The following is a 19,614-nucleotide window of genomic DNA, read 5'->3' as shown; positions in this document are numbered from 1 at the left end:
AGCAGAACTTTGCCATCACGTTAATTAATTTTTCTCTGTGTGCTTTTATGCAAACCGTTTATAACAAACGTCTGTAATGAGCTACAATAGCATAGTCAGCCTGACGATTGTTACCAATATATATAACGAGATAAAATAAAACTTCATTGATACCGGGTTTATTCATAACTAAAGAAACTTGATGAAAGACAAAACGCCGATGAAAAAGTGTGTTTGTTTTTGCCGAACATAACACATGCATGTTAGTATAATGATATTTTGAAAAAAACATTGTTAAACTACTGAGCACAGATGAATACATCCCATAAATTAACTTGCAAGACTGCGTCAGTTAATTGAATTGTCAATTGTCATTTAGAAAGACCCGGCCGTGTCCAAATAGGTCTTTAATTTCTGTTGGAATTGAATTGTCTCGGTCGTTAAAAATTTGAAGGGGATAAAAAAGCATTGAGTTTCGACATATTTCTAGTCCAACAAAAACAGCCAGTGAATATGGAATTAATTATTCAACCGAGGCGTTTGCTGTGTGTATTTTTCAAAGTCATCCCTTTGTTGCTGATATTCTTTAATCTTCATCCTTTTGGATATGGTTTTGACTATGGCTTTCAAGAACCAAATGAAGGTACGCGTTGAAAAATACGTAGTTTGTCTTAACAAAGTTTATCCCTCAAGCGAAAAGTGATAAGATCAGGCTTAAGGATTAAATTATTAAATTATATACCCATACCCATATCGTAAAGGACTGAAAAGTAGTAATCTAAATTTCTTCTTTTCGCGCTAGACGAATACCCAAAGCAAGTCGTCTTTCGAAGAAACAAGCAAAAATACTTGGGGAATCATGTCATGGAAACAAAACAAGCAGCCAGCGAGTTTGAATGTGGTTTGCTCTGCGTTCAACATGAATCGTGTGCCTCAATCAATTACAAAACATCTGGTATTGGTAAAGGTCGCTGTGATCTCAACAATAAGACACATCAAGACATAACTGATGACGATGAAACAAGCAACTCTGAGTTCAACCATCTTGTCATAATTAAACCAGTAAGTATAGGCGTATCTATGTTTACTAATGCATCCGAGACAAAAATGAAATAAGCAAAATAAACACAGCACCCGCATGTAATGTAAATACAAAAAGAAAGCTTCTTAAGCAAAATTTATACTATAAAATATCCAAACGTTTCGCCGGTTAAGGCTTCATCAGGGTCAATTTTTATTTATCGTTCTTTTCATTAGGTTATGCTTAAGTACAAGTTGAAATCGAGTTACGCATCAAAAGTTTATCGTATTTTAAATGGTGTTAAAGGGTACTTTTTTCAAGACACACTGTTGAGCCATGATTTCATCGCAAGTGGACTTTTATTGTAAAATAAGTTAAAATTCAAGAAGCTGATCTCCATGTATCTGTGGATTTAGGGTAGCACTCAGACATAAAAAGATTTCGGAAATGTTATTGACTATAATTGTACGACCTGGGCTGGGTTTTATATCTAACTTGATTTTGTACACAGTGGATATGAAATAATATTTTGCACTGATATTCTCTTTTAGAGGAGCAAAGAGCCTGGTCAGGTATACTCCCCAAGTAGGTGCAATAAAAGCGTTTTTACCACATATTTTTATGTAAATGATGCCTTTTAGCCGATTGTAAGCGGCATATAACCATTTTTTGTTCTATGCCGGGAATTTAGTTTTGAGAGAAAGTGAAATAGTTTCATCTTGCAAAGACTTGTTACTCAAGAAACCGTAAGTTTTATAAACACCTGACATTGACTGTTTTTCTTGTGTGTATGTTAGCAGAAACGTATTGAAAGAGATTATTTAATCTAGATCAACACCTAATGGTACTTACACTCTGCAGTTAAACACATCCTCGACACCATTAAAGGCATATTGTCACATGACAGATATTCCAGGTTGTGGAGTTGGAGGCTGGACACTAGTGTTGAAAGTGGACGGAAAAAAGGCAAGATTTCATTGCGCCAATCAGCAATCAATCAGATTCTTGTTAAATGAAGCATCAAATTATAAAAAGAAAATTAAGTGCAAATGATCAGCTTCGTCTAGTTTTCTTAGTTGTATCAACGTTACAATTTTTGTTTATTCTGTTCAATGTTTAGCCTACATTTCACCACTCGCCTCGCTGCACACAAAAAATATAATTTTAGCCATTTTAAATAAACAATTATTATTGTCTTAGCAAACATTCACCTATGGATCACCCTACTGGACGAACAAGGAAAGTTATGCAGTTGAAGATGGACTTGAAGGACTAACAGAGAAGGAAAGTAAACTGGCCTCTTATTGGAACACCCCTTTTAAGAAACTATGTCTTGGTATGACCGTTAATGGCGACAGAAGATGGATGATGTTGAATTATGAAGCCAGTTCGCTGTACAGTTTGATCGCAGACGGTCAGTATCGAAAAACAACCGCTGGACGGGCTGCGTGGAAATCTCTGATCGCAGGCTCATCTTTACAACCACATTGCAACAAAGAAGGATTCAGTATTAAATATGTTGAAAATTATGCACGTATTGGGTATTACACAAATAATCAAAATGATTGCACATCACCTGATTCATGCATAGGATTTGGTATCTCCTACAAATCTTGTCACATCACGTCTGACATAACATGTGGTAATATTGCGCAATGTTCTGACACCGATAATGGCAAGAAACTCACTCCAGCATTCGGATATATTTTAGTTCAGTAGTACATTTTAGATACAGACAACGGCTTGATAAGTATTGTGTTTATTTTAGGCATTAATAATGTTATCATACAATGAGTTTGATAAGTTTAAAAAAAGTCTGTGATTGTATGCATGTAAGGCCCAGTTGAATAAAAGACTAGTTAACTTTTAACTGTAGTTAAAGACAGAATTGGCCAATCAGATTTTGTGTATTTCTAACCAGGATTTAACTATGCAAAGTGTAGTTAAATAGTTTTATACAACTGGCCCCATGCAGGTAATTATAACGTAGGTTGTGTGTATTGCAGCTATAAACTGGTAAAATATGTAGGTTCTCAGTCCTGTAAACAAGCTCAGTTAGAATAAGAAATTTAAAAAAGTATGAAAAAGGCAAGTTAAACACACAGAAATCAAGCTCTATAAATTTTGCGATTGAGACAGTATATATTGATGCATTACAATGCTGCAGGGCATTTTATATATAATTATGCCCGTAACATTTAGTCATTTTGCTAAAGTTAGGATAAGAGTTTAAATTATATATAATTGAATACAGTTAATTCCTAATACTAAAATTGCGAGAAATGTAATTCATTATGCAAAGTAATAAATTTCAAGAATAGATTTACTGAACGATTTAGCGAGCGCGGTGCGACGATCAATTTCACGTGGCAAAAACGTAACTTTTTCATTTGGACAATTTGAATTTGAGATGAAGTTTGAGATGTATAACTTGAGGTATGATAAATAAATAACACTCGAGTGTTCTAGCTTGAATGTAACTGGGTCGTTTATCACTCAGCGTCGTTGATTTCTAACACAACATATGAAAGACATTGTCCGGCGAGAAACATTAGAAGTTAGCCAAACTAGTTCCAAAGTGTTTAAACTATAAACTGCCGTTTTATAAAGATAACGTTTAAATGTTTAAAATATAATTTGCCGACAAAGTGAAAGCTAAATTTTAATTATTTCAGCCACTTAGGTCAAACGAAGTGGGCTCTTGAAGAAGTGTCTGCTTACTGAATAAATAACTCGTTGGCATAAATTTTGAGTATACTCAGTATACCGATAATTTATGGCCCAATTCGTGAGTGCATGTGTTTGAAACTGTCTGTCTTGCCATCGGTGTGTAATATTAACCAGTACACATAAATAAAAGATTCAAAGTTACATTGTGATATATTTGTAAATCAATAAATTTTGCGACAATGACCTCATCATGTATGCATGACATTCTATATTGAGCACAGGTGAAACTTGAGTGTCCCAACCCTAGCTTGAACGTGACGAGGTCGTTTTAGCGTCTTTAATTTCTGACACAACTAAAAAAAAACATTGCTGGGAGTCTACTAATGTAGGAGGCTTTTGACTCATCGAACTGCAAGCTAAACTAGTTCCACTGCATTAAAATAAACGTTTTATTTACTAAACTAAATATATTTTATTATATATTTAGCCGACGGATCGACGATATAAGAAGTTTCTTAATGACCTAAATGAAATATCAACTAGTTTTACATCTAGTTTATATATAACTATATTCCACAGCATTGACATTGTAACTAAACTAAACCTTTTTAGGCCTTCAGTGGAGAAGGAAGCACGATAACTGCGAGGGGAGGTACATATTCATATATTCATTGCACGCATGCACCTTATATAACCTTTGAAGTTTTTAATAATATGTGTTGTATACTTCGTGTAAATTTGTATTTCCACGTAATACAGTAGTAATGCAATAAAGGTTTTCACTTAAAACGATATATTTCTGGCGGAGCCAAATTTCTCAGGCAATTTGTGTCGATCAAAATTGAGAGGGGACTCGAGTAAAAGATTGTTTAATCGAGAAATTTCTCCTGGTGAAATATTTTCTTTTCACTAAGCAGAACTTTGCCGTGACGCGAATTATTTTTCTTATGTTGGTTTTATCCAAACCATTTATAACAAACATCTATAATGAGCTATAATGGCGAAGCCAGCCTGACGATTGAGTCCCGCTATGCTAATATTTAAGTGCTTATCCGGACAGTGAAAACAATAAATTTCTAATAAAGAAACGAATATTGTTATTAGAACAAAACTTGCATTTGTTGTTGCTTGTTACCAATGAGACAAAATAAAACCTAAAGATTGAAATTGATTCAGGATAATTCATTCATATGTGGGCAAAGTATCCTACTACTGAATTCAATGATGCAAGTTTTAATACAGAATACCAGGGCTTAATTCGTTGATTTTTCCACCTTCTGCATATCGGCCGTTTGATTATCGAACCCCGAAGTTCTCGTTCCGTGATGCTAGTAGATGATAAATTGTGTTTTTGGCGCCAAATGCATAAGAATAATTTGAAAAAATAAAGCGTGGCGTGGCCAATAAATCTGTCGTTTGCGTATGGCGAACCACGCAGTTTTCACTTCTTATTTCGTGATGTTATAGCAGATGACTAAGTGTGTGTTTTGGCGACAGATGCTCGTGATGATAATTTGAAAAAAACAAACATGGCGTATATTTAACTTTCTTTACAATTGAATAGATCCCATTAACGAGACTGCGTTAATTCAATGTTCTCAGACAGGCCGACCCAAACAAGTGTCCCAAAAGGTTTTCTATCCGAGTTGAATCAGTTATCAATAAAATTTTAAAGGGGACAAGAAACCGCTGAGTTTATTTAAGATAAAGGGTTTCGACTGACGGTAAACATGTCGTCTGACCAAGAAAAACAACCAGGGAATATAGCATTGCTTATGAAACCGAGACGTTTGCTGTGTAAATTTTTCAAAGTCATCCCTTTGTTGCTGATATTCTTTAATCTGCAAAAAATTGGATATGGTCTTGATTTTAGACCAAATGAAGGTACGTGTTGAAAAATACGTGTAACTTTTGCTTTCACACGCAATTTGTCTTTTAGTGTTAAGGCGGATTTCCACTTACAGCGAAATCGTTCGCCAGCAAAATATTTCCATATTTTCTTTTGAATTGAGAACAGTCAAGTCGAGCTAATTTATTTATGTTGTTAAAATTCAAAAGAAAATATGCAAATATTTCGCTAGCGAACGATTTCGCTGTAAGTGGAAATCCGCCTTTAAAGCTTATCCTTCAAGCGAAAAGCAAAACACAAACCGTTGCGTGGAGACGCGCCTCGCTGGCTGCTTAAATTTTAAAATAAATTGGATTCGAAAAGGAAATTTCGGAAGTTACGTATGGGTATATTTGTGGATCATAATTAATGTAGTATCGTTGAGTAATTTTCAAAACCTTTGAACGGGATAAAACTTATTGGCTTCAGAAAACACAAATATTGAGATAAATATCACGTTGCGTTGCCCGACCATCATGCACGTCTGGTAACGATGTGTGAATCTCGAAGGCAGAAGCCATTTCTATACGGTCGCGTTTTCTCCAAACATATACACACTAGATATTAAAATGTAGAAGGTCTTTCTCAATTTTACGGAAACATAAAAACACCTAAATATGCCATAATGGCTGGAAATGACAAAATAAAATCGTGTGTTAAGAATTGCAGGTCGAAAACCATGCAGATGCATTCTGTCACCTCTGGGAATCCACGCATTAAAGCTCGTAATAAATTCAAGTTTGATTCGTTTAGCTTTGAATCCGGGGATGTTTGAATTTGATCACTAATTTTCATTTCAAAAATATTTGTTCATTTCTTGCTATTTTGAATTCATATATCCATCGTAAAGGACTGTTAATTTCTATTTCGAGGCACTCTGTTATAGCGATATTTTTCGCCCGAATCAGCACTTTGCTTTAGTTTCAGTGTCCTGTCGCATACTGCATTCTTTCAGCGGTAACCATCTGCTACAAAGGTCGAACAAAAATGTGTCATCATTGCCATTTGGGTAAATTTGACTTATGACATGTCTGCAAAAAGGTTGCCAGTGTACAAGTTCTGTCACGAGATGTCAACAAGTTGTATTCACATTTCTTATTCCAAGCTTTCTTAAAAAGTTGAGACAAGATTGATAACAATTTTTAGCCACTAAATATTTCAAAATTGCTTCTTTTCTCTCAAGACCAATACCCAAAGCAAGTCGTGTTTCGAAAATACGAACAAAAATACTTGGCGAATCATGTCATCGAAACAAAACAAGCAGAGTTCGAGTTTGAATGTGGTTTGCTCTGCGCTCAACATGAATCGTGTGCCTCAGTCAATTACAAAACATCTGGTATTGGTAAAGGTCGCTGTGAGCTCAACAATAAGACACATCAGGAAAGAACTACTGATGATGAAACGAGCACCCCTGAGTTTAACCATCTTGTCGTAATTAAACCAGTAAGTTAACACGTTATTTCGAGAAATGCAGCTCAGTTAGAAATGTGCAAGTGTTTCCCTCACATGCATCAGCTGAAAATTTTCATGATATATAAATATACACTGTGTCCAAAATTTTGTATCCAACTTGGTTTTGTACACAGATGATGTTAATTAAACAATATTTTGCTTTGGTATTCTCTCTTTTAGTCAAACAAGGAGCCTGGTAACGTATATTCCCCAAGTAAGTATAAGAGTGTATATAATGCGTTTTCACTATATCTTTCTATTGGTAATTTTAGCCGATTGTAAGCGGGATATAACCTTTGCTTTTTCTATGGAATTTAGTTTTGAGAGAACGTGAAGTAGTTCCGTCATCTTGCAAAGACTTGTTCCTCAAGAAACCGTGAGTTTTATATACACCTGACATTGACTGTTTTTCTTGTGTGTATGTTAGCGGAAACGTATTGAAAGAGATTATTTAATCTAGATCAACGCCTAATGGTACTTACACTCTGCAGTTAAACACATCCTCGACACCATACAAAGCATATTGTCACATGACAGATATTCCAGGTTGTGGAGCTGGAGGCTGGACACTAGTGTTGAAAGTGGACGGAAATAAGGCAAGATTTCATTACACAAATCAGCAATCAATCATATTCTCGTTAAATGAAGCATCAAATTTTTAAAAGAAAATTTAAGTGCAACTGATCAGCTTCGTCTAGTTTCTGAGTTGTATAAACGTTACAAATTTTGTTTATTCTGTCGACTACATTTCACCATTCGCCTTGCTGTACACAAAAAATAATCTTAGCCACTGCAAATAAACAATTATTATTTTCTTAGCCAACGTTCGACTATTATGCATCTTTGTGGACGAACAATGAAAGTTATGCAGTTGAAGATGGACTTGAAGGACTAACAGAGAAAGAAAGTAAACTGGCCTCTTATTGGAACACTCCTTTTAAGAAAATATGTCTTGGTATGACCGTTAATAGCGACAGAAGATGGATGACGTTGAATTATGAAGCCAGTTCGCTGTACAGTTTGATCTCAGACGGTCAGTATCGAAACACAGCCGCTGAGAGAAATATTTGGAAGTCTTTGATCGCGGGCTCTTACTTGCAACCATATTGCAACCTTCAGGGTTTTAATATAAAGAGATCTTGGAGTGGTGATGCGGACACCATTAAAGCGAGGCTTGCATTCCTTGCTAACAACGAAAACGATTGTGACAGCCCTGACTCCTGGATTGGTTTTGGTGTAAGGTATACTGGGTGTCAAGACGTTTATCTCGCCTGTGGTAATGTAATGTGTGGTTATAAACACACACCAGCATTTGGATACATATTCGTGCAGTGACTATCACCCATTCAGAATAATTTTTAAACTCTAAACGGTGACATCAGATACAGAGAACGGCTTGATAAATATTGTGTTTATTTTAGGCAAAACCTATGTTATCATACACTTGATAACTGTAATTGTAAGCGTGCGGGTAGGTTGTGTGTATTGTATAAAATAGTAAAAAATGTAGGTTCTCAGTTTTGTGAGCAAATTTAGAATGAGCACTTTAAAAAATAGCACGTAAAGCAAGTTAAACGCACAGAAATCAAGCCTGTATAAATTTTGCAATGGATAAAGCATATTTCTGCACTACAATAAGGACATTTTATATTTAAAGTAACCATTTCGCTCATCATCAGAATAATAAGAGTTTTTAATTACATAATTGAATACAGTCAATTCTTTGTTGATTCATTGTACAAAATAATAAATTTCTGGAATAGATCTACTGTTACATCGCCACTAAAACGCAGTGCGACGATCAATTTCACGTGAAAAAAATGTAGCTTTTTTCATTGGACAATTTGAGTTTGAATTTGAGATGAAGTTTGAGGTGTATAACTTACGGTATAATAAATAAATGAAACTCCGTATACGTTTACGATGTAGCTAAAAGTATTTGCCACGGAAATTTAAGTTCCAAGTTATAATTATATGCCAAAGCGGCCCCAGGCTAGAACGGAATAAGGACAGCTAAGGATACCTAGGGATATATAGCATTCTATAGAAGAACAAACAGGTGAAACTTGGAGTGCCCCATATTAGTTTGAACGCATCAGCGTCGGTTTATCAGTCAGCGCCGTTAATTTAAAACACAACACATGAAAGACAATGTCGGAAACGACTATTTTAAGAAGTTAGTCAATTAACTCATTACATGATAAACAAGTTCCAAACATTTAAACCGCTAAACTGCCGTTTTCATAAAGATAACGACTAAATGTTTGAAATGAAATATGCCGACAAAGTGTAAACTTAATTTTAATTATTTCAGCCACTTAGGTATGGACGTAGCCAGTGCGTGGCTGACTTATGGGAGCAAGCTAAGTTAGTCAGGCTGGCTAAATTTGTGATGAGTTGAAAGCGGCTTCTCACCGGTGCACTAACATAGAATTTGAAGTTGAGTTTGGCTAACTTGAAGACGAAGGCTAACATACCGTTCAAGACAAAAGAAATTAAAAGGCCTTTTGTTTTTTTGCAAATTTCATCATGACAGATGCAAAAGAGTGGAAAGTTAGACAGAATGCAGATGGAATAAGTGTGTTTGTTTTCCCCGAAGTGGCATATGTTAGTATTATGATATTTTGAAAAAAACATTGGGTTACTAGCACAGATGAATACATCCCATTAACTTACAAGACTGCTTTCGTCGTATTGTCATTGAGGCAGACCCAGCCGTGTCCAAATAGGTCTTTCTATTGCAGTTGAATTATCACGATCAATAAAATTTGAAGGGGATAAGAAAGTAAAGAAACCATGGAGTTTCGACTGACAACAAACATGTCTGTTGTTCAACAAAAACAGCCAGTGAATATGGAATTAATTATGCAACCAAGACGTTTGCTGTTTGCATTCGTCAAAGTCAGTCTTTCGTTGTTAATATTTTTGAATCTTCAACCTTTTGGATATGGTCTTGACTTTTGCTTTCAAGGACCAAATGAAGGTACGTGTTGAAAAATACGTTTAATTTTTGCCTCACATTGCAAGAAATGGAATTATATCTGCGAATCCTAATAATGTCCATGAAGCAAGTAAATAGAACGAGAATCGCTGCGCGGAAGCACACCTTGCCTTTAAATGTTAGTTTCCTGATGGCTGAGTTTGCAAGCTAAAGTTGTACTTGATAAAGGTACTTACTTCACTTTTGACTGCAAAGTCAATCAATTAATAGTTACGAGAACAAATGTTTTGCTTTCTTAACAAAAAACTGAAATATTCGTGTCACATAACATAGGTGAATTAAACTTTACTTTTAGAAAAACACGTTACTTTGTTCAAATAGGCGAGGAGATTATTACTTTGCACGAATATATTTCTAGTTTCTCCTTGCGCGCGAAGCACACAGACGACACAAGACGCCGCAGTTAATTAATATTTAACAATGTTTTTATTGCTTCTGCTTGTGCTTCGAAACGTTTTGATTAGGAAAATTTACAATTTTACACATGCTTCATAATGTTTACCTCCTATTTTTCACTACTCAAAGGTCATCGTTTGAACAGCGAAGTGATAAAAAAAGTCCACGCAGAAACGGGAGTAGAATGCATTTACTTTTGTGCCCGTGACAATAAAGCCTGCAGATCTACGAATTTCCAAAAGTGCTCAAATTCGGAAAACAATTGTGAATTCCTTTACGACATTGCATCAGAAATGCCTGCAGCAGATTTCAATCATGAAAAAGACTTCGATTACTACGAACTGACAAATCCTTTAAGGAACAGGGTAGGTATTTGAACAATTTAAATAATTACAAAACGCTGAAACTATAGCGATAGTGCATCATAACTAAAACGTACCTCTATGAGCAAAGAAAGTGGAAATGTAGAATAGAAACCGGTTCATAAATATCAGCAGCTGGAAAATTTTCCGTCTCGATGAACCAAAGAAAAGAATCGAATAAAAGAAAAATTATAAAGTTCAGGAATATGTGAAATTTCGAAGAAAACAGCAAGGATGAGGCGGTGATATTAAATAGAAACAATTCTTGCGTTGTGTAGTTTGCCTTGTTTTGCATCCAATACGTGTATTAACGAAAAATAATACTGAACTATTTATTTCATTGATGTTTTCTTCCAGACGTGCCGAGAGCCAAATGAGGTTTATTCCTCAGGTAATTAAAAGTGCATCTGGTGCAATTTCTATCATAATTTTTATAATGTTATTTTGCGAAGCAGACGCATCATAACAAGTTTTCTTTCTTATACATTTAGTTTCAAAACAATGCGAAGTTGTTCCGTCATCTTGCAAAGAATTGTTACTCAAGAAACCGTGAGGTTTATAAACACCTGACATTGACTGTTTTTCTTGTGTGTATGTTAGCAGAAACGTATTGAAAGAGATTATTTAATCTAGATCAACGCCTAATGGTGCTCACACTCTGCATTTAAACACATCATCGACACCATACACGGCATATTGTCACATGACAGATATTCCAGGTTGTGGGGCTGGAGGCTGGACACTAGTTTTGAAAGTCGACGGAAATAAGGCAAGATTTCATTGCACCAATCAGCAATCAATCAGATTCTCGTTACAGAAAATGTAAAGTGCAACTTACCAGCTTCGTCTAGTTTCCTAAACTATATCAACGTTACAAATTTTGTTTATTCTGTTGACTGTTTAGGCTATATTTTAGTGATAATTGTTTCACTGCACACAGGCAAGTACACTACTTTAACTAGGTTTCAAAGCGGTATCTGACAAACAATTACTATTTTCTTAGACAACGTTCTACTAAGATGCATCTTTGTGGACAAACAATGAAAGTTATGCAGTTGAAGATGGACTTGAAGGATTAACAGAGAAAGAAAGTAAACTGGCCTCTTATTGGAACACTCCTTTCAAGAAAATATGTCTTGGTATGACCGTTAATGGCGACAGAAGATGGATGACGTTGAATTATGAAGCAAGTTCGCTGTACAGTTTGATCGCAGATGGGCAATATCGAAATACAAGCGCTGGAAGAAATACATGGATGTCCTTGATCGCAGGCTCTGTATTGCAAAAAAATTGCAACCTTCAGGTTTTCAATGTACACGATATCGGAGGAAAATATCAGAAAGGCATCGGCGCGCGGCTTGGATTCATTGCTAACAACGAAGACGACTGTGACAGCCCTGACTCTTGGATTGGTTTTGGTGTAAGATACGTTGGTTGTGGAAAAAAAGTCGATCTCGCCTGTGGTAATGCTGCAGTGTGTGGGCTAGTCAAAAATATTCCAGCATTTGGATACATATTGGTGCAATGAAAAGAACTCGTCCATTGCAAATAATGCATTAAGCAGAGGACATTAGATTGATATATAAGGCTTAATAAATGTTTAGTATGTAAATTAAGGCATTGGAAAATATTATCACTGAAATAGGAGTTTGTGTTGGATAACTTTAAGAAATAACATTTGATAGCACGCATGCACCTTAGCTTATTGTATAACCTTTGAACCTATAGACAAAGCTAAAAGCCCTATAATATGTATTATACACGTCATGTAAATTAGTATTTGCACATATAAAGTAGTAATGCAATAAAAGTTTTCATCTATAGCGATATTTTGCGCGTGGAGTGAAATTTGTGTGGATCAATATTGTAAGGAAAATCGAGTAAAAAATTGTTTAATTGAGAAATTTCTCCTGGTGAAAGAATTTCTTTTCACTAAGCAGAACTTTGCCGTGGCGCGAATTAATTTTCTCTGTGTGCTTTTATGCAAACTGTTTATAACAAACGTCTATAATGAGCTATAATGGCGACGCCAGCCTGACGATTGAGTCTTGCTATGCTAATATTTAAGTGCTTATCGACAATAAAAACAATTCATTTCTGAAAAGGAAACGAATATCAATATTTAAATAAAGCTTGAATTTGCTGTCGCTTGTTACCCATGACAAAAAATAAAACCTAAAGATTCAAATTGTTCAAGATAAAGGCCATGTTACACGGTGCAATTTTTCGTGCAACTTGCCATGCAATTCTTCTTTTAAGAGATGTAAATTTGGCAACTACCGAACTTTAATCGTTTTTACACTCCATGGCGCTTCTTACACTAACATTTTGAAGGCTCTTCACTAATTTACATCTCTTAAAAGTAGAATTGCATTGCAAGTTGCAAGAAAAATTGCACCGTGTAACATTGCCTTAATTCATATGTAGGCAAAGTATCCTATTACTGAATTCAATAATACAAGTTTTAATACAGAATACCAGGGCTGAATTCGTTGATTTTTTGCACCTTCTGGATATCGGCCGTTTGATTATCGAACCCCGCAGTTCTCGTCCCGTGATGCTATAGTAGATGATAAATTGTGTTTTTGGCGCCAAATGCATAAGAATAATTTGAAAAAATAAAGCGTGGCGTGGCCAATAGAGAGACAGCATTCTTAATTGTTTTCAGACAGGCAGTGACACCCAGAATAGTGTCCAAATAGGTCCTTCTGTTCAAGTTGAATTGGTTGTGAATAAAATTTTAAAGCGGATGAGAAGCCGCAAAGTTTCATTCCAGATAAAGGGTTTCGTCAGACAGCAAGCATGTCGCTTATCCAACACAAACAGACAGTGATTATGGAACCAAGACGTTTGCTGCGTGTATTCGTCAAAGTCAGTCTTTTTTTGTTATTATTTTCAAATCTACAACCTTTAAATTATGGTTTCGATTTTTGCTTTCAAGGACCAAATGAAGGTACGTGTTGAAAAATACGCTTAATTTTTGCTTCACCAAATGCCAGCAATTGAGCTTTCTGTAAATGCCAATTATTTTCTTAGTGCATGCCAATAATTTTAGGCGTAGCACAAGGCAAAATCGCGGCGTGCACGAAGCACAACTTGGCCCTTAAGTTCCGCGAGTTTTCTGATGGCTGAATTTAAATTAACAGCTAGAGTTGTATCTGATAAAGGTACTTACTTACTTTTGACTGCGAAGTCAATAAATTAATACTGAGTTGCGAGTACAATATTGTCGCGACCTATCGCACAGATAAATTTGTATATATTCTATAAACTGGAGATTTTAGATTGCAAATATTAACCAAATTAACACGAAGAAATAAAAATTTCACTATATTCGGGCACAGGATCTTTATAAGGAATATCTTCGCGGTTTTTTCGTAGTAATGAAAGAGCTGATGATTATTCATATGCGTAAATTTGTTGCAAACATCCAGCTGAACAAATTATGGATAATTTCCTTGTGCCCAACAGCACGAAATACAGCAGGTATGCGGCAAATTCGTACATGCATGAAAGACACGCGCGGAAAGCACGTCGAATTAGGACACGGGAAATTAGAACATCCAAAAATCTCAAAATGACATAGCATCCATACAGCTGTGACGTCACGATAAGGAAGCGTCAATCGCAACGCGTTCTTCTTAGTCGAACGTAATGATGATTTGCAATGATAAATATAGATCGGGCGACTTAATTGACCTTTAAGCATACACAGGTGAATGCGTCCCAATGACAGTGGCGTAGCCAGCCCGACAATTTAGTCATGCTATGCTAATATTTTGGTGTTCATTGACTGTGAAAACAATGAGTTCTCAACTAATGAATAATGATAATGACATCAAATTTGCATAGCATGACTAAATCGTCGGGCTGGCTACGCCACTGCCCATTGACAAGAGCGCGTTTATCAGAGAAGTATTAGACGCAATATAGCTACAACAAGTTCTTCCTGTTGGAGTTAAATAGTGTATATACCAATTCAATTTAAGATACAAGGTGTGGACTAACAATACCAACATATACCAACATGCCAGCCCAACCAAAACACCCAGTGAATATAGCACTGTCCTTGATTATGCAACCGAGACGTTTGCTGAATCTCAAAGTCTTTCCTTTGTTATTGATAATCTTTAATCTTCAACCCTTTGGTAATGGTTTTGATTTTTGCTTTTACGGACCAAACGAAGGTAAGAATCTTGAAAATTATCGGGTATTCTTGTAACTTTTGCGTTCGAATACAAAGTGTAATGCAGCTGTCTGTGAGTGTTGAATGGCTGCAAGCTAAACAGCCTTCAAGTAAATGGCAAAACGAAATTCACTGTGTTGAACGCAATTCGGCTCAAAAGGTCCGGGAATATTCAGTCAGTTTTTGAAATAATTGACTACGAAAGCAAATTTTGTAAGGATTTTAAAATCCTCAAACATTTTAAAACGTTATCCAGAGCGATCCCTAACAGTTGCGTTTCTTAAACGCGCAGAGAATGTTGTCAAAATGTGATAGTGACAGAACAACTTCTCCAACTGCGAATGCCTGGAAGAAATCTTCTTCGATCATATTTTGCTTTCATTTAAGAACTCTTAACGCCAAAATAGGTCAAGCCGGAAAGAGATCCAAATTCGCGAAAAATGGGCTGAGACAAACATGAAAAATTAATGAAACATCTTTGGCAGTTTACATGATCCAGCTTAGCGGAGAATAAACCAAGCCTATGTCTTCGAGGATGAAATGAGTGAAGAACATAATCCTGGCAGTCATCCTCACAATAGCATGCATGTGCTTTTTTGGTTTTAAAGACTTATTTCAGCACCTCAAAATCATCTCACGCTTCGTATATTTAACTGGTAACTGGGATCATACATAAACAGCCAATTAATTTTTGTCATTTCTTTTTAAATGCATTCGGCGCAAGTCAAATTATAGTATACTGAAATTTGTCGAATTTCGGTAGACACAAATTTGTTTTTTTCTGAGTTTAGTGTGTTAGTTCCTCCTAAAGGTTAACATGTCAGCTGACGGTCTGACACAGTGTAAAATATACAAACGCAACTTTTACACTAATGAAAATGCATGCCCATCCTTTTCCATTTTTTGTTTCTAAAGGTCGTCGTTTGAACAGCGAAGTGATAGAAAAAGTCCACGCAGAAACGGGAGTAGAGTGCATTTACTTTTGTGCCCGTGACAATAAGGCGTGCAGATCTACCAATTTCAAGAAATGCTCAGATTCGAAAACAAATTGTGAATTCCTTTACGATATTGCATCAGAGTTGCCTGCAGCAGATTTTCATCATGACAAAGACTTCGATTATTACGAATTGACAAATCCTAATAGAACTAGGGTAAGTTATATGAACTGTCAACTATTTTAAATAATCACAAACGCTAAAACCATAGCGATGTTGGATGCATTATGACTAAAACGTGCATTTATGGACAAAGAGAGTTAAAACGTTTAGATCCATAAAAACTGGTTCATAATTATCAGCTGCCCCATCTACGCTGAAAACCAATTAGATTAACTTAAGGAATAGAATCGAAAGGAGGCATTTCAAATTGAACGATATGGGAAGTTTTGAAAAAAACATAGCGATGACATATAATAAAAACCATAATTGTTGATAAGAGTTTTTCATTACTTGTAGCAACAATTACTGAACTACATGTTTCATTGATGTTCTCTTCCAGACTTGCACAGAGCCCTATCAGGTGTATTCCAATGGTAAGTTTCACTAATTCAGACTTAAGAATGCATAGAGGACAATTACTATCATCACATTTTTAAAGAATGTTTGTGGGTGCAGCATTACTTCTTTTCGTCCTTATTAATTTAGTTTCAAAACAATGCAATGTAGTTTCATCTTGCAAAGACTTGTTTCTGATGGAACCGTGAGTTTATTTACATCTAAGTTTGACATATGTTTTCTTGTCTGTATTTCTTGCTGGAAAGCACTTTGAATTGAAAGAGATTATTTAATCTAGATCAACGCCTAATGGTGCTTACACTCTGCAGTTAAACACATCCTCGACACCATACGAGGCATATTGTCACATGACAGATATTCCAGGTTGTGGACATGGAGGCTGGACACTAGTGTTGAAAGTGGACGGAAATAAGGCAAGATTTCATTGCACCAATCAGCAATCAATCAGATTCTCGTTAAATGAAGAATCAAATTATGAAAAGAAAATTTAAGTGCAACTGATCAGCTTCGTCTAGTTTTCTGAGCTTTTTCAAAGTTACAAATTTTGTTTATTCTGTTGAATGTTTAGCCTGCATTTCACCACTCGCCTTGCAGTACACAAAAATATAATTTACACCATTCCAAATACGGAAAGTCATGCTGTTAAATGAAGTTATTCTACTCGCCTTGCTGCACACAAAATATAATGACTGATTACAATTTTCTTAGCCTACATTCCACTATGATGCATCTTTGTGGACGAACAATGAAAGTTATGCAGTTGAAGATGGACTTGAAGGACTAACAGAGAAAGAAAGTAAACTGGCCTCTTATTGGAACACTCCTTTTAAGAAAATATGTCTTGGTATGACCGTTAATGGCGACAGAAGATGGATGATATTGAATTATGAAGCCAGTTCGCTGTACAGTTTGATCGCAGACGGACAATATCGAAACACAAGGGCTAAGAAAAATACATGGATGTCTTTGATCGCAGGCTCTGTCTTGCAACAAAATTGCAACATTCAGGGTTTCAATGTACACGATGTCCCAGGAGAAGATGCTTACACCATTCACGCGCGGCTTGGATTCATTGCTAACAACGAAGGCCACTGCGACAGCCCTGACTCTTGGATTGGTTTTGGTGTAAAATACGCTGCTTGTGAAACAGTCGATTTCGCCTGTGGTAATCGTGCAGTGTGTGTTGTTGAAGCAGTCAAAAATATTCCAGCCTTTGGATACATATTGTTGCAGTGAGAAGAACTTAACCACTGCAAATGAAAATAGTAGTTTGTGTTTGAAAACTTTAAGAAATAACATTTGATTGCACGCTTGCACCTTAGCTTATTGTATATAACCTTTGAACCTATAGACAAAGCTAAAAGCTCGATAATATGTATTATATATATACGTCATGTAAATTAGTATTTGCACATATAAAGTAGTGATGCAATAAAAATTTTCATCTATAGCGATATTTTTTGCGCGGAGCGGAATTTGTGTCGATCAATGTTGAAAGGAACATCGAGTAAAAAATTGTTTTATCGAGAAATTTCTCCTGGTGAAAGAAATTCTTTTCACTAAGCAGAACTTTGCCGTGGCGCGAATTATTTTTTTCAGTGTTCTTCAGTTATGCAAACAGTTTATAACAAACGTCAATAATGGCGACGCCAGCCTGACGATTGAGTCTTGCTATGCTAATATTTAAGTGCTTATCGACAGTGAAAACAATCAATTTCTAAAAAGGAAACGAATATCAATATTTGAACACTGCCTTAATTCATATGTAGGCAAAGTATCCTACTACAGACTGCGAAGTCAATAAATTAATAGTTTCGAGTACAAATGTTTCTCTATTTCAAAAACTTTATCAACAAGAAACTTTATTAACAAAAACTTTATTAACAAAAGCTGAAATATTCGTTTCGCATAATTATAGGTGAACTAAACTTCAACTTCACAACGACTTTTTACTTTTAGAAATACATTTTACTTCGTCCAATTCCTAGTTTTCCACTTGCGAAGCACAGAGACCCACACAAGACGCTTTTAATTAATATTTAACAACGTTATTAATGCTTGTGCTTCGAAAAATTTACAACTTAGGAAAATTTACAATTTTACACTTGCTTCGTAATGTTTACCTCCTAATTTTCACTACTCAAAGGTCGTCGTTTGAACAGCGAAGTGATAGAAAAAGTCCACGCAGGAACGGGAGAAGAATGCATTTACTTTTGTGCACGTGACAATAAAGCGTGCAGATCTACCAATTTCAAGAAATGCTCAGATTCGGAGACAAATTGTGAATTCCTTTACGATATTGCATCAGAGTTGTCTGCAACAGATTTTCAACGTGACAAAGACTTCGATTACTACGAACTGACAAATCCTTATAGGAATAGGGTAAGTTATATGAAATGTCAACTATTTTAAATAATTACAAACGCTGAAACCATAGGCATAGCAATATTGCATTATAACTAATTAAATGTGCATTTATGGACAGAGAATGTTGAAATATTTACAAACCATTTCATAACTATCAGCTGTCCTAGCTATGATAAAAGCCAGTTAGTTGAAATTAAGTAATGGATCGAAAGAAAGTGTTTCAAATTGGGGGAAATGGGAAGTTTTGAAAAAAAACGATGACATATATAGAAACCATACTTGTATATTATTTATTTCATATTCATGAGTATTTGAACAATTTAAATAATTACAAAACGCTGAAACCATAGCGATATTGCATCGTAACTAAAACGAGTCTCTGTGATCTCTATGAGCTCTATGTTTGATCGCAGACAGGCAGTTTCGAAATACAAGGGCTTAAACAAATACATGGATGTCCTTGACCGCAGGCTCTATATTGAAAAAAATTGCAACATTCAGGCTTTCATTGTAGAGAATGTACAAAGAGATTATCACACTATTCATGCGCAGCTTGGATTCATTCCAAACAATGAATACCAATGTCGGAAACCCGGCTCACTCTTGGATTGGGTTGGGGGTGTAAGATACACTGCTTGTGGAAGAGTGGATCTCGCCTGTGGTAATCGTGCAGTGTGTGGTAACCCAGTCATTACAACAAATATTCCAGCATTTGGATACATATTGGTGCAGTGAAAATAACTCATCCTTGCAAATAATGCATTAAACAGCGAACATT

At 35.7% G+C, this 19,614-nt stretch overlaps 1 protein-coding gene across 1 annotated transcript; it reads left to right on the top strand.

Moving 5' to 3' along the window:
- Positions 1–843: 843 nt before the first annotated feature.
- On the top strand, positions 844–17,786 carry LOC114520179 (uncharacterized skeletal organic matrix protein 5-like). The gene is made up of 5 exons (XM_028540407.1): positions 844–1,041; positions 1,552–1,585; positions 1,692–1,746; positions 16,747–16,882; positions 17,178–17,786. The coding sequence occupies exons 1-5, from the start codon at positions 844–846 to the stop codon at positions 17,703–17,705; spliced, it is 951 nt and encodes a 316-aa protein (XP_028396208.1). The 3' UTR covers positions 17,706–17,786.
- Positions 17,787–19,614: the final 1,828 nt, after the last annotated feature.

The sequence above is a fragment of the Dendronephthya gigantea genome, unplaced genomic scaffold, assembly GCF_004324835.1.
Source record: "Dendronephthya gigantea isolate DGI-Jeju-01 unplaced genomic scaffold, DenGig_1.0 000015F, whole genome shotgun sequence".
In the NCBI taxonomy this organism is placed as follows: Eukaryota; Metazoa; Cnidaria; class Anthozoa; order Malacalcyonacea; family Nephtheidae; genus Dendronephthya; species Dendronephthya gigantea.
This window is presented reverse-complemented; position numbering and strand designations above follow the sequence as displayed.

Excerpts from the sequence above, each read along its gene's own strand:
- LOC114520179 (XM_028540407.1), top strand. The coding sequence starts at position 844 with ATGGAAACAAAACAAGCAGCCAGCGAGTTTGAATGTGGTTTGCTCTGC. Across the intron at positions 1,042-1,551 it reads ATCTTGTCATAATTAAACCA|AGGAGCAAAGAGCCTGGTCA; the intron begins GTAAGTATAGGC and ends ATTCTCTTTTAG. Across the intron at positions 16,883-17,177 it reads TGAAAGTGGACGGAAATAAG|CCTACATTCCACTATGATGC; the intron begins GCAAGATTTCAT and ends CAATTTTCTTAG.